This window comes from Nanorana parkeri, unplaced genomic scaffold, assembly GCF_000935625.1.
Source record: "Nanorana parkeri isolate BGI_ZX_2015 unplaced genomic scaffold, ASM93562v1 scaffold346, whole genome shotgun sequence".
In the NCBI taxonomy this organism is placed as follows: Eukaryota; Metazoa; Chordata; class Amphibia; order Anura; family Dicroglossidae; genus Nanorana; species Nanorana parkeri.
Genome location: NW_017306614.1, coordinates 319395 through 334303, shown reverse-complemented (window position 1 = coordinate 334303; position 14909 = coordinate 319395). Strand labels below are relative to the sequence as shown.

General features: G+C 44.6%; 1 protein-coding gene across 6 annotated transcripts in view; it reads right to left on the bottom strand.

Annotated features, from left to right (window-relative positions):
- DGKI (diacylglycerol kinase iota) overlaps positions 1 to 14909 on the bottom strand; it is a 260009-nt gene that overhangs the window by 3917 nt on the left and 241183 nt on the right. For all 6 annotated transcript variants that reach the window (XM_018558566.1, XM_018558568.1, XM_018558563.1 and 3 more), the window contains 2 exons: positions 7412 to 7532; positions 739 to 775 (listed from right to left, as the gene is read on the bottom strand). In XM_018558566.1, coding sequence (XP_018414068.1) covers positions 739 to 775; positions 7412 to 7532 — 158 coding nt within the window. The remainder of the gene's footprint in view (positions 1 to 738; positions 776 to 7411; positions 7533 to 14909) is intronic.

Sequence of the window (14909 nt, the reverse complement as noted above, 5' to 3'; positions counted from 1 at the left end):
AATTGAACTTCTGAGAAGATGTGTGGGTTGTGAAATAAACGAGCAACCAAAGCAGCTGCCGGAGCATCTTTATTACACTCTGTTTCGGCGGCTGAACTTTCGGTGCATCCCTAACAATAACCATAATGGTATTTTATATTGTGATAAAATGAATAATGCTTTCACAAACACTACTGTACTCTCAACACTAATACAAACTTCTTTGAAATCGCGCTTCATTAGACTTATTTTTGTAGAATTACAAGCCTCAGCTCCGCTATAAGGTTTTAGCAGACTCTGGAATTGGTGACTGCATTAGGTATACAGGGTTCATTTCAGTCTGTAGCAGCAGTTCAGAGGTCAATAAATCTACACTGCTTGGATACATAAGCAAATGCTTCTTACTGCACAGAGGGGGATCCGTGAGTAGACAATCCTGTGGTCTGATTTCAGCAATTCTATACTGGAAACCTCACAGTTTAATTTTCCTATTTAGCCTCCGTAATGGGGCCCTCTTTAACCTCAGGCCCCATAGCAGCTGCGTGGGCTGCTATGTCTACTGTTTCACCACTGCTTGTTACATTTCCCACACTCCTATGCTTATGGGCACTCATTGTCATCGAAAAGATTAATTGCATAGCACATAATACAATCTTTAAATTGCATATTATTGAATTATGTGAATTGAACCTGGCCTAGGCAGTACAGTCATACACAACACTCTCTGTAGTGTTAATCCAGTCAAGCATAACTACTTACGTAGTTGTGTCTATCATCTCCAGCAGGTCTTCCGGTCCTGCCAAGACAAAGAAAAACCATATTTAAATGTAATTTCACAACACTCTGGGTCTTTACGAGACACTATTGTACATTTACAGTAAGCACAGGTTTTCAGTTTAATGCTGTGATGTTTATCATAAGAGGAACCTTTCATAAGAGCCAGGAAGTGAAGGGATGTCTCCTGAAAAGGGACAGAGACAGCAATACAAACTTTACGGAGGCTGTAGCCCTTGCCCTCTCTATCTAAACTAACACAATAAAAAGTTTTGGCTTGTGTTAGTTGTGGGTGGCTTGGTGCACTATAACTATACCTGGAGTAAAAAAAAGCAGCTGTAGACAGGTAGGCCATGCTCTCTGAATGCACCTCAAGACTTAATTTTAAAATCCTAGTGGAGCATATGTTAAAGATTTCAAAGCCGAAGTCATTCTTGGAGAATCTGGAAGGAGAGCTGCAAGAAAGACTTAGCGAGGGGGATAATGAAGGGCCTCTAGACTTACTATGATGTGTGACATAAATAAATAATAGATGGTTGGAATTCTAGAAGAAGGGGTCCATGGTGTTCTTTTATGATGTAAATCGGGAGAAAAAATGCACAACAAAGGAGCCCCTTGGTTCCTGGAGACGTGCCCTCCGTAATTGCTGACATTGAGCTACCCCAGGGAATGCCACCAAGTTTGACAGCATTGAAGATTACACAGAGGCGACGGAGAAAACTCAGCAAGGCCGGCAGTGACTTTGCGGCGCAGAAGGAGGGGGGCTTCAGCCCTCTTCTTTGTGAATGACTATTCCTACCAGGAGAGCGGGCCTTCTCGCTTTCTAACTCTGTACTGCAATGGAAATATCGAACCACACTTTTATCTGCTGGAGTTTAACAGATTTATTTTAAATATTGATGCCTTAACTGGGAAGATATTCTCAAAATAAAGGATTCTGCAGAGAAAGGGGGCTGCTTGGCTGGAGTCTGGTTTCCTTTGGTGGTCAGAGAGTGCCCTTGAATCTTAATACATGTCATAATAAACCTTGACAACATCTATGCGCCGAGCCTTTCATCTTGTACATTAAGGTTTCTGCTAGGTTTGATCAGGATAATAAGAGACAAACATCTGCTCAGAGATAACTTCCACTCCGCTTTGTAGCAATCTTCTGAGGTTGTGTACCTCAACGCATGTTATAGGGAAAGGTACCCTGAAAAGCTGACGTTACTTTTATGTGTTGTGGTTTATGGTAAAGAAAGATTGCTTGTCGGCACATCAGGCAGGTTCCTAACTTACTTTTTTCCACTTAAAGAGGACCTGTTTGTCACCTGCCACATCTGAGGATTCCATCCAGTTCTGAGAGTGCCACTGCCCTGAATGTTGTTATTTCAAAGGCATGATGCACAAGGATAAACGCGTAATGGATTGTAAGCTCTCATGAGCAGGGCCCTCCTAACCCTATTGTACTGAAATTGTAACTGTACTGTCTCCCCCATTTTGTAAAGCAGTGCGCATACTTGGCGCTATATAAATCCTGTATTATAATAATAATAAACACAACTCTAAGAAATCAATCAGTGTGTATTGGGTGAGGTGTAGTAGGAAGAGTCTTATATGAGACTTCATATTTTAAGATCCAGAATTATTTTATTGAGACTGGCAGTCATAGAAATACAGCCAATGTTCTTTGGGGCTTTGGTACACCCTCCTTCTTCTGGGAAATGGTGTAAGCCAAATACCAGTTAGACACTGGAGCTTGTCACCAAGCAGATACTGATGGACATTGTAGACACTCCGGTCACAGAGAAGACAGTTTCAGTACCTAACTGGTCCTCTGCTTACACAGTTACCCAGAGCCCTGAAGAAGGGGGTGGAAGGGGGTGCAATGAATCCCTGTAAAGTGTTGATCCTTAATATTCTTGATTTTATGACCGCAGTAAATCATGAAAGGGGGGTGTAACCTTTTGACTTAGGTGTAAATCAAATCATAAGGCAAAGAGATAATGATCATGAGAAGTCTTAGGTCACAATAGGTATATAAGTACCATCAAAATTGCATCATGCTGTCAATGTACTGAGTTTCATTGACTGACCCTGTGTGCAGTGTATGTTTTCACACATTGAGCAATGGTTTGCTGACTTGCCCACATCTTTTTGTTTTCTGTTTTTATGACTTTTTACAAAAACATGATGGATAGATTAAGATGCGTGCCCTCAAGGCCGATTCATTTCAACCAGTGTTTCTGTGAACCTTAAATATGCACCATTAGAGGGCAACGAGGACCTCAGCCGGGCAACGCAACATCATGCCATCGCTATATAATAAAAAGATGCTTGTTCATTTCCTTTCAGATTTCCTCTATGTGACAAGCAAAGCATTCTAATAATTTTGGCTCTGGACCAAGTACAGAGCCATTACCCACATTTCAGGCCCCGTCGCCTGGGCATCAGCACTCATCCGTCCCAAATCTCCATCCACATCGAACACAAAAAAGTGAAGAAGCTTTAGAGGAGATGCCATTACCAGACTGTCACTCAGTGCCCAGCGGGTGCCCGGAGAAGCGAGGAGGGACGAGGGGGAAGAGAAGAGGGAGAAAAGGAGACAAATAAAACAGGCAGGAATGAATGGAAGAATGAGGGGGAGGAAGCAGCGGGGAGGCGCGGGATACAAAGATATCGCGCAGAGAGACCGCAGGGAAAATCTAGACCAGAAAAAGAGAGACTGTTGTGAAGACTGTGAAAAGATGGCAGCGCTGGGACAGTGATCTGAGGTCGTGTCCAGGCTTCGGTTTAACCCAATTACTGCCATGCACACAGCCTTCAGTAAGCAATACTGGATAATACCAGCAGCTCTGCAACTTTTTTGGAATGGTAATATTTCAGAGAGTAGTATAGATAGTAAATCAGAGGAGCACCACAGTTTTTCTTTTAACCTTTATTACATAAATACAGAAACAAGAGATAGAGAATCTGCACATTTTATAGTGGACCTAATATTACTTCATGTGAATCAGTAGGGCGCATATCACAAATACCAAATCATTGATTCTGACTTAAAGCGACTCTTTCTGCGATAGCAAGATCGGGACTCAAGCTATTCAGAAAAGGGTTGGCTGTGACTTTCTATGTGAAATACTGCCTCTGCCAGCCCTCTAATCACTGGCTCACAGGGAATCTTTCAAACAAAAATGTTCACATTTCAAAAGCCTGATGAAGTGGGTGCAGATTTGGCCTCCATAGGGTTGCCACTTGTCTGGGATTTACCCTGACAGTCTGAGTTTTGAGTCCTGTATCTGCTGTGTCCAGGTTTCAGGCCAGCTGAAACCCAGACACAAGATGTCACGATGTCAGGCAGACATGGGCAATCACGGGGTCCTGGTGTTCCAACATGAGTGTATGGAGGAGGCATGGGACGCTGGAACTCAGAGAGCATGGAGGAGTAGGCTGCAGATAAGTCTTGAAGCACACAGGGACAGGGCCGTCTTTAATATTAATTGGGCCCTGGGGAAGATTTTGCTCATGGGCCACCACAACCCTACTGCCTGCATTGCTTGCCTCCCCTTCCCCCCACCTTCCCCACCCAGACCCCCTGTATCCACATACATCACCTTCCCCTGAAAAGAAACTAAAAAACAATATATGTATGTATGTATATATTTATTTATTTCAATGCAATAACGCAATGGACTCAGGACTCTGCAACGCAATGGACTCAGGACTCTGCAACGCAATAGACTTGGGACTCTGCAACGCAATAGACTCAGGACTCTGCAACGCAATAGACTCAGCAATGCAATAAACTCAGGACTCTGGTTGTCAACACGCCAGCAGTCCCATCTGCCCCTGCTACCAGCGGTGCCTCTGCTCTCCTGCCTGCAGCTCCGGGCGAAAGGGACAGCTGCTGTAGGCCCCTGTATATTATGTGGCCCAGGGCAGTTGCCCCTTTTGCCCTGCAGGAAAGATGGCCCAGCACAAGATTTTGGAATATGTCTGTGGGAATCTGTGTCCATTCAGCTAAAAGAATATTTGGTACTGATTTTGGACAAGAAGAGCTGACTCGCAAAACAGCATCCCAGTTTATCTTAAAGGTTTTCAGAAGGGTTGAGATTGGGGCTCTGTGCAGACCACTTGAGTACCTTCACACCAAACTAGTTCTGCAGTGTTTTTATTGAGCAGGATTTGCACAAAAGGGCACAGTCATCCTGGAACAGAAAAATACCTTCTCAAACCTGCTACTATAAGTTCGGAACCGCAAAAATGTCCAAAATGGCATTGTATGCTGTGGCATTAATAAAACCCTTCACTGCAAACACAGAACACAGTAATTTGGAGGGGTGTCCACATACTTTTGGCCATATAGTGTAGTTTGGGTGGAGAGCTTTGTCAGGTTGGCTTAATAGCATATTAGAAAAGCTCCATGTATACCGGATACTATGTGGGCTGCAAGGTGTTCTACTAAAAATAAGCGTTGGCTCTTTCAGCAGCTGGGCTCTGTCTCTTTTTATATCCTGTGGTTTGGCAACATATCAGTCAAATCGAAAGTTTCAACCAGATGATTGTAACATGAAAATTAGCTGATTTGTTCAGAAACACTGACTGTAGGGCCAGAAGGCCACTGCACAGCTGTAGGTACATCCAACAGCAGAAATCAAGGGGTGGATGTAGGGTAGGTAAAGAGGAGCCACGTGGCTTTCTGTGGCTCACATGGTTCTGGTTTTTCTGCAAGTACATGACTTGTGAATGACACAAAAAACAGATAGATATCCTATCTCTGTAGGAAAGAGAGGCTCCACTTTGTCTCTAGTTACCATTTTGTCCATATGCCAGCCTTTCTCAATCAGGGTGCTGCAATATTCTGGGGTACCCTCTGGCTTTGTCAAAGGTGCCTTCATATTTTCGCACAGCGTCATGAATTCCTGTGGTGCAGGAGCCGGCCACCAGCACCATGGAAACTAAGGATGCTAATCCAGGTCGGGCTGCATCCAGGACTGCCCCCAGCATTCAGAAGAGGACAGAAGTCCGCATTTGTCCAGACCTCTACCTCCCACCCTCTGCCATGCTGCTGCACTGTGGTGAAGATTATAAGGTAGGACTGTTAAGGGCAGACTGAGGACTCTCATGTGAAGGAGAACTACTGATGTGAAGAGGAGCTTCTGATGTGAGGGGAGGGCTCTGATGTTAAATGGGGGCTCCTAATAGGAAGGGGGGATCTCTGCACTGTTGTTTTGTGTTTATACCATGCCAGACCCCTATCTAAGATTTTACATTTATCTTTTAGACTGAAGTGCCTGAAGATTTGGTATACTTTTGCAGGGTATACAAAGAAAAAAAGAAACGCTGCTCTATGCTACTGTTTTATATGTGCATATATTACATTAAACTCTTCGTGCGGACCCTTGAACTCATATCCTTGACAAAGTCTGTAAACTTGGGAATAACTTATAATAATAATAATTATAATAAGTGCAATAACTTGGGATTCTTGGAAGATCAGATCCTTGAAACTGGTCCAGGCAAGGAGCTTGGTATTAACCATGATAAATGTGAGAGTGATAAAGCAGTAATACTGATATCGTTATTGGGAATGTAACCTTAAGAAAGTCCTTTTTTTAACACATAGAGTTTACCCAGAACGGAGACAAAGTTAGTATATTTTTTTGTCAATGTTATTGTACCTGTAATCCTTCCTTATGTAGAGTGAGAAGGACATTTACTGTTTCCTGTCAGTACTGGAAGATTTTTGCTCTCCTATTAAGTCATTGTCCCCCACCTCTACCCATGTTCAATCTCCTTCCCTCTATGGTCATACTCCTCTACTTTCATCCTGTGTGAATCATATTCTAGTCCACATCCACCCATGCCGGCTCCATAGCTATTCTTCTACACTTCCTCCTATGCCCACTCTACATATCTTGGATGTCAAACTGCTCCAATTCCATCCATGTTCTCTCTTGCCAGTTTTCTCTTCCACCAATAAGCACTCCCCCCGGTGACCAGTCTCAAGTTCTATACATGCTCCTTACCTCCTCTCTTGTTATTATGCTCTTCCATCCATAACCACTCTGCTTTCCTCTTAGATCATAGCGCTCTTTTATCCTGTGTGGATCAATTATATTCTAGTCCACATCCACCCATGCCCAAAGCACTTTAGCCATTCTCCTTCATTTGTACCCATGCACAATCTACTTCCCTCTGTTAACATTCCCCCTGCCCCCCAATTCCATCCATGTCTCATCTCCTCTCTCGTCATCCTCTGTTCCTTCCACAGTCATTCTTCTTCCTTCTGTTAAAGAACTATGGGGTCAGTGCTTTTCCCCATAGTTCTCCTCAGGATCACGGGAGGACAAAACCTAGCGCCCTCCCGTGACCCAAGGCTCCTGGTGCTGAAAACTAGCAAACCAAATCCATCCTACTGCCATTTTGTTTTCAGAGGCTGCACGGCAAATGTACAATTCACAGTAAAAGTTCAGTTATATTTCCATTCCTACTTTTACAATAATAATTGAAGCAGAAGTCATGATTGTTTATATATATTTTCAAATATATTCATAATTGGGTCTGCATATCCCTCTAGAAATGCCTCTGTAAAGTGTATATTTCACTTCTATTGGAGCTCGGGGACTGGGACACACAAGCCCCAGACATGGCCCCTCCAGTGTCATCTAACAATACTCACCATTATCCAGGATATAAGTGACTATCTCAGTGTGTCCATCTCTTGCAGCCAGGTGAAGTAGCGACCACTGCTCCGGGCCCTGTATTCTTAGGCTTGCTCCGTTCTTGCAGCTATCAGTCACCTGGGAACAGAAAAATATGGACATTTTACACTTCAGCTTCATTTAAGTCCATATCCAACCAAAACCTTTTTATTATTGGATATAGTCGGGCACACATTTTGCAGTGTCTCACAGCATTAGAGAGGCTCCCCTCACATTTTATCCCTGTGACACCAGAACAGAAAATGAGGGCGGTGGGGTCAGTGAGACAGGAAGTCCCAGACAACAATAAAACCCTTACAGAGGTTCTAAGAGGTTTTGTTACTATATCGGTTCCCTTTGGGATTTCCCAATATTTCCTGTCCCTCCAACCCCCAGCCATCAGAACAGGAAGTGAGGGGAACATACACAGTAAAAACCTGACAGGTATTCTCATCCTATCCCTCACTGTCCTTCATTTTCTTAAGGGTCTTAAACTTAAAAATAGAGAGAACTAAATTAGATAACAATTTTGCACTTCAGTTTTACTCTAATCAGAGACTTTTGTTCACTATAAACCTTCACTACTGTGTACAACAGAACTCCGGCCTTCCCCTCAGTCTTGCACAGTTGTACCGGCTCTTCTCCTGGACTGAAATTGCTTTTTCTGATTTTCCTGCACACTGTGAGCTTCTCATATCATACATTAGAAGCTGCAGCACATCAGATAGAGCCTGCCTCATTTCCTGACTGAGGACTTCTAGCATCATCTAAGCTCTTTCCTCTCCATCTTGACTGTCGCTGGTCCTCCCTTTTCATTCATTGGATTTCATTTTTTTAAACAATGGATGCTCAGGATCGCATGTTAGCATTGCCTAGGGTGGTCTGCATGAAAATACAGCCTGCCCAGGAATGCCCACTCCTCCAGACTGACATCCACCCATCAAGGCATTGTGATATTTGCATATCTCCTCCGGACAGTCAGCCCGCTGCCTGTATCAGTGCTGAGGGCTCTTAATTAGTAATAAACAAAGCTGTCCTTTAACCATTCCGCTATAGCCGCCGAGAGTCTGTTTAAAGGGGCCCACTGCCATCTATGTATGAGATATGCCGGTGGCAGCGAAAAGGTTAAAGGACAACATTAGTTTTAGTACAGCTTACCTTTAAGTAACACCTCCATCCACCTACACCCACCCCAAGTGCAGCAGTCCACCTGGTGAAATATGTTTTGTAGTAGAAATGTGTATTGTCTTGGTTGCATGTTGTATCTTATAATGAGTTCATTTTATATTTCATATGAGGAGAGACTGACTCCTCCTTCTGCACACTGTGTTCTGCCAGTGTGCGTGACTGGAACAAACTGTGTGGTCTCCAGGTCCAGTGTATGTTAGTCCTGATATAGACCTGGTCACTGGCCTTGTCCTGGGTCTGGTATAAGCTGAGGTTGATATACAGTAGATGTTGCCTTGTTTTGTATGAAATTAGCGCTTCAATAAATATATGGAGACTAATTTTTTGAATAAAGCAAATATCTTGATAGCTGACACCGGTGTATTCCCTTCCAGGGCCCAAGCTAGAGGGGCACCACATTAGGAGGGGCGCCGCCAGCCAGGTAAGCAACCGACTAGAGATGCAGCGATACCGAGTATTTTCATTTGTACTTGTAAAAATGCCCCAGTACTAAACACCGATACCGGCACTTTAAATATTTAAACTGAAGCGGCTGCCTGAGGTCCTGTGCTTGCTGGGGACCTCAGCAGCCTTCTTGTGCCCGGCCACACATCCTCTACTCCTTCCTGGGGAACCACACAGAGCTGCTTACAGTGCTTCTGCCGCCCTCGAGACCCCACACAGCCCACCTGAGACCCCACACAGTCCTCCTGAGTTCCCGCTACAGTCCACCTGAGACCCAGCATAGCCCATTTGAGACCCCGCACAGTACTTCTGAGACCCCACACAGCCCACCTGACACCCTCCACAGCGCACCTGAGACCCCACACAGCCCACCTAAGACCCAGCACAGCCCACCTGACACCCTCCACAGTCCACCTAAGACCCCGCACAGCCCACCTGAGCCCCTTACACAGCCCTCCTGAGACCCCACACAGTCCTCCTGAGTCCCCGCTACAGTCCACCTGAGACCCAGCATAGTCCATTTGAGACCTCGCACAGTACTTCTGAGACCCCGCACAGCCTACCTGACAACCCCACAGCCCACCTGAGACCCCAGAAAGGAAAAGGTCCAGTTTGGCTTCCAACAGCACCCACATGCCATGGCCCCATTTATTTTTGCAGTGAAGTAATACCCATGGTAGTCTCCAGCCATCCAGCAGAGTATGGCTTACCCACAGGAATGAATGGGGCTGCTGTGCTCATGTGCAGTGGAAGTAGGAGCCAGCTGGAAGCTGGAGAGAAATTTGGAGGCTCCCATTGCTGACCTATTTTCTGAAAATGCTGGCTCCCTGGCTTAAGTTTTGCTCTGTACTTTCGTCATGCAGCCACTGAGAGCAAAGTTATAAGTGTCAGAGTGAAATTAGGACTGTTATGTATACTTTTTCCAGGTCAGTAATTTGGGAAGTGTTAATGCCATTAGATTGGCGAATCAGCCAAACAACTAACATTTTCAGAAGGACAGCAACAGCAGTTTCCATACTTTTCTCTCCGTTGGTTGCTTTTTAGATATAATCAAAGATAGCATTCATTGAATAGCTTCACAACTGCATTTGCTGCTGATTAGATGACACAGGTCCCTTTTAGAGAAGTCAAGGCCGATTCCATCGCACTAGTTGCTGACAAACTGTTCACGTACACCTGTGCTATTATGGTCCGAAAGCGGAGCTCGCTCTGTCATCTGGTTCGGTAACAACAGAGGAATCTGTCTGAGGACAACAGACAGACAGAAGGCCCATTGTGTGCTCTTTGACAAGTCCCAGAGCTGTAAGCTCTGAATGGGTAATGATCCAGCGTACAGGAAAGACTAAAAGAGAGAATTGATGTTCATCAATCAGGGAATATTAAGAGAGAGCAGCAGACAAGTATAAAGGATGTGGAAGCCTCAAACGGATGCGATAATGGTCGGAATTACAATAGTGATAATGGTTAAGTATGAAATTGACGGAGCCGTCTGAATGGAAGTCGCAATTATAGAAGGCGGCCCAGTCTGTGAAGAAATGGCATTTAGAAATACAGAGGGCTAGAAATATGGGAGTACGGTTCAACAGGACTCAAATTAAAGGGGGTTTCTACTGTAAATGCCAAGCAGCCAAATCACCTAACAATGACCTTTATCTAGTTCATTCTGGAATTTCTTTAAAGGAGAACTATGGGGTCAGTGTTTTTCCCCATAGTTCTCCTTAGGGTAACGGGAGGACACAAACTAGCGTCCTCCCATTACCCTAAGCTCAGTATACCGCGAGCTAAAGCTCGTGGTATACTGAGACGCCGGAGCGGATCCCGACTTAGATGACGGGATCCGCCCAGCTGTGTGAGTGACAGCTGGCTCTACCTATCTAGAGGCAGAGCCAGCTGTACCCGCCCCCTCCCCCGTCCGTTCCGCCAGTCACCGCTGGTAGATCGGAGCGGGGAGGGGGGAATCCAGCCCCTCCCCCTGTCACGGCAGAGAGCCGTGACAGGATCGAGAGGTGAGCGAACCCGGTATGTGTTCGTTCACCTCCCGATCTACTGAGCCGACCTGTGACAGTCTCATTATCACAGGTCGGCTAGAACTATGAGGTGAGTGAAAAGCACTCACCTCATAGTTCTCCTTTAACAGTCATCCTACCTAAAAACAAAGGTCTATACAGCGTTCCTCCCAACTTTTTGGGATGAGAAACTGGGACGCCTTTTAACATGAGAAAGCAGAAAACAGGGACACCGGCACTCCAATATAAGCATGAAACAAAGTCTTATTTATTGCAGAAATACGTCATGTCACAAAGATGCGACCACCGTTTTTTCCTCAAGCAATGACATGTAGGCATAAGACATAAGAACCAAACAAATACCGGCGCCGCCGGTTGCAAGAGAGTATCCAATTTGGACATTTTGCAGATACACTGATGAGGCAGCTCCCACCGGTCAAATAGACCTTCGATCTGGGAAGTACAAAGCAAAACAGAGCGCCTCCATCGTGTAGAAAGTCATTTATTAGTACGGCAACACAGCTGAAATTATACTCACAAAAATAGTCGATCAGTAAAAGCATGTAAAAGGCGATGCAATGGAAATCTCTGGCAGCGGGAGTCTCACAGCATGAAACAGATCAAAGGTCCTCTGCCCCTATGAGTTCGAACGGTCTACGCATTTCAGGGGCACGCCCCCTTCATGCAGGTTCTGATGAAGGGGCACGCCCCCTTCATGCAGGTTCTACTTCATGCAGGTTCTACACGTTTCAGGGGCACGCCCCCTTCATGCAGGTTCTGATGAAGGGGGCGTGCCCCTGAAACGTGTAGACCGTTCGAACTCATAGGGGCAGAGGACCTTTGATCTGTTTCATGCTGTGAGACTCCCGCTGCCAGAGATTTCCATTGCATCGCCTTTTACATGCTTTTACTGATCGACTATTTTTGTGAGTATAATTTCAGCTGTGTTGCCGTACTAATAAATGACTTTCTACACGATGGAGGCGCTCTGTTTTGCTTTGTACTTCCCATAAGACATGTAGGCAAAAGACCAACCCCAGCCACACCTCCACAGTTACCCGAGCCATGAAATATCAATATGCCAAAAATGATTGGCTAAAGCCACAATGTTACTTTTATTTATTTCATGCAAGGCAGCTGTTGGTGGAGCGCTGGTCCCACATATGTATGTGATTTTAATACGGACTTTCATCTAAGAAGGCAGCTCTTTATCCCTGGAGGTATTCCATGGGGTCTCCAGAGTGATCGGAACAAAGTGCAAAAGTTAGAGCACCACAATTAGATAATATGTCCAGAACAACTAGGGATGCACCAATACCGGTCTTTTGGTATCGAGTACGAGTACCGATACTTTGCTTTCGGTACTCGTCGATACTGAGTACCCATACCCATGCTTCTGCTGGCATGGAGCCGGCTTCCTGGGTAATCTAATTGCCCGAGAAGCCGGCTCCATGTTGTCTGGCCGGCTTGATTGTGCTTGGCCGGGAAACCGGCTGTTCGGCCGGCCCGATGCTGATTGACCGGGAAGCCGGCTTAATGGCCAATCAGCAAGGAGCCAGCTCTTCGGCCGGCTCGTTGCTGATTGGTTGGGAAGCCAGTTTTCTGGCCAATCAGCTTCGAGCCGGCTTCCCAGCCAATCAGGAAGCCAGGAGGTGTATCATTACTCGCCGCTTAGCCTTCTAATCGCACTGGAAGCTGGCTCCATGCTCCCCTTCCTCTGACCGGAATTTCCAGTATCGGGGAAGGTATCGGAGTATTTGGGTGAGTACTCGCCCAAATACTCGGTATAGGCAACAATACCGATACTAGCATCGGTACATCCCTAGGCACAGCAGAAGGTGGGCGGATGGATTATGAATGGAAGCTCCAAGTTTCACACTGAATTACTGCACAGGTCTGGAAGATATACACAAAGCACACAGATATTCAAGTACGAATATGCACGTCTCTTGTATTTGAGCAATATCTGCTTATCCCTGAGTTCAGCTTTAAGTTTTCACAAGGTCTATTATGGGGAGCAGAAAAAGAAGCCATTACTGATGTAGATAAAAAAAACTGCTAAGGGGAAAAAGCAACGAGAAATAAAGGCTTTCAATGGTTAAATAAAAAATAATGGCTTCAAACCACTGCGATAATGATATTTATGAATTGAACATAAAGTGTGTTGCACAGCTCAGACGTGCCCACAGCTGCAGAAAACCTGTGTGGTGTAACAACATAATACCACTGGATGATGTAGAAATGAAATTCTACTCTTTTTTTATTTTGATACTTTTCATGTCTGTTGTAAAAATGAGATTTAATACCCCACTTATCCAAGAAAGTTTAAGGTGCACCCACATAGCATAATGCTAGAGAATCTGACATGGACACAAGAGCGCCTGCATAGCGATTTCTGTTTTATTAGAATAAGCAGCTGATATGTATTCCCATAATCATTAATAATGCATTTTGGGTGTTTCAGGGTGTAAACAACTCCTTAATCATATATATTAGATATATTGTAAAAAACGTTGTATTTCTGGTTTAGATTAGTCATTATCAGCAGGATGTAACTTAAGAAAAACCACATACTTCTCCTCAGAACACCCCCCTTCCCCCCCCCCCCCCCCCCAAAAAAAGGAGAAGAAACTAAGAGTTGGGCCAAAGTGTGGTAAAGGTTAGTATATATGAAAGCATTGCTTTAGGAGCTCTGAACCTCCATTATATCTTCCCCAACGCCCCTTTTTCTTTCTGTGTGCAAAATATTTTCATAACAGACCTCCAATGTTTGCACTGACCCTCAGATCTCCCATCTGCAGCCTCCTATGTGCCAATCTGCTCATCCCCTCCTTGGCCTTGAATTCCAAACTCTGCGGGCCCCAGACAAGCCACCAGCAGACACAATATGGGGAAGTTATGTGAAAACAGATTGGATTAACTCTTTCAATAACATAAAAGACCGGATGTCAACTTGACGAGGACCTAGCATTAGATGTATTTTTTCATAAGAAGTGCAATCATGTGCAAGTGTAACACTTCCAAGTATTTATTTCCTTTCTCTGAGATTACAATGTAAGAAAACTGGGGGTGATTTCAACTAATCATAATATGAATAAGAGTAATAATATAAATATTAATAAATAATATCCATATTGTTTATCAACACCCACGTCTTACTGTTCAAGAGGGGTAGGTCAGCAAAGAAACACACACCATAAAACTGTAGGTTTAAAAGAATGTATTGAAACAGGAATTTAAACATACACAGCTTGATTATTGATAAAGAAAATGGAACAGTAATAACAAAAAACCAAATCATATCAAAGAGTACTACACACAACAACACTAGCACAGCAATAGCAAACCAACAATATTAAATACACTACTAAACCAGGGAAAACACTAACCCAACACCTCTACAACACAATCATTATATTGTAAACTGGTTGGCATAACTTGTCAAATGAATGTACGGCTATTACCGATCCTGTAAGATTTACACAGGTTCTGGACTGTGATTCCCAAAATGGCTTCCTCTCAGCTGCACCTCTCTCCCAAAATGGCTCCCTCCTCTCAGGGCCTCTGTCTCAAAATAGCTCCCTCCTCTCAGGGCCTCTGTCTCAAAATGGCTCCCTCCTCTCAGGGCCTCTGTCTCAAAATGGCTCTCTTTCCTCTTGCCTCAGCCTCTATATCCTAATTAAACCTATTCGCTATCATTAGAAACCCCTGAGTGGTCCACAAAACCTAATCAGAGCTGTCTCACGACGGTGATTGGATGACAACTTAAATGCCTTTGATCTAATAACCCTTAGGTTACCCATCACCTGGCTGGCTCCATTTTGTCTAAGAAGAGTAT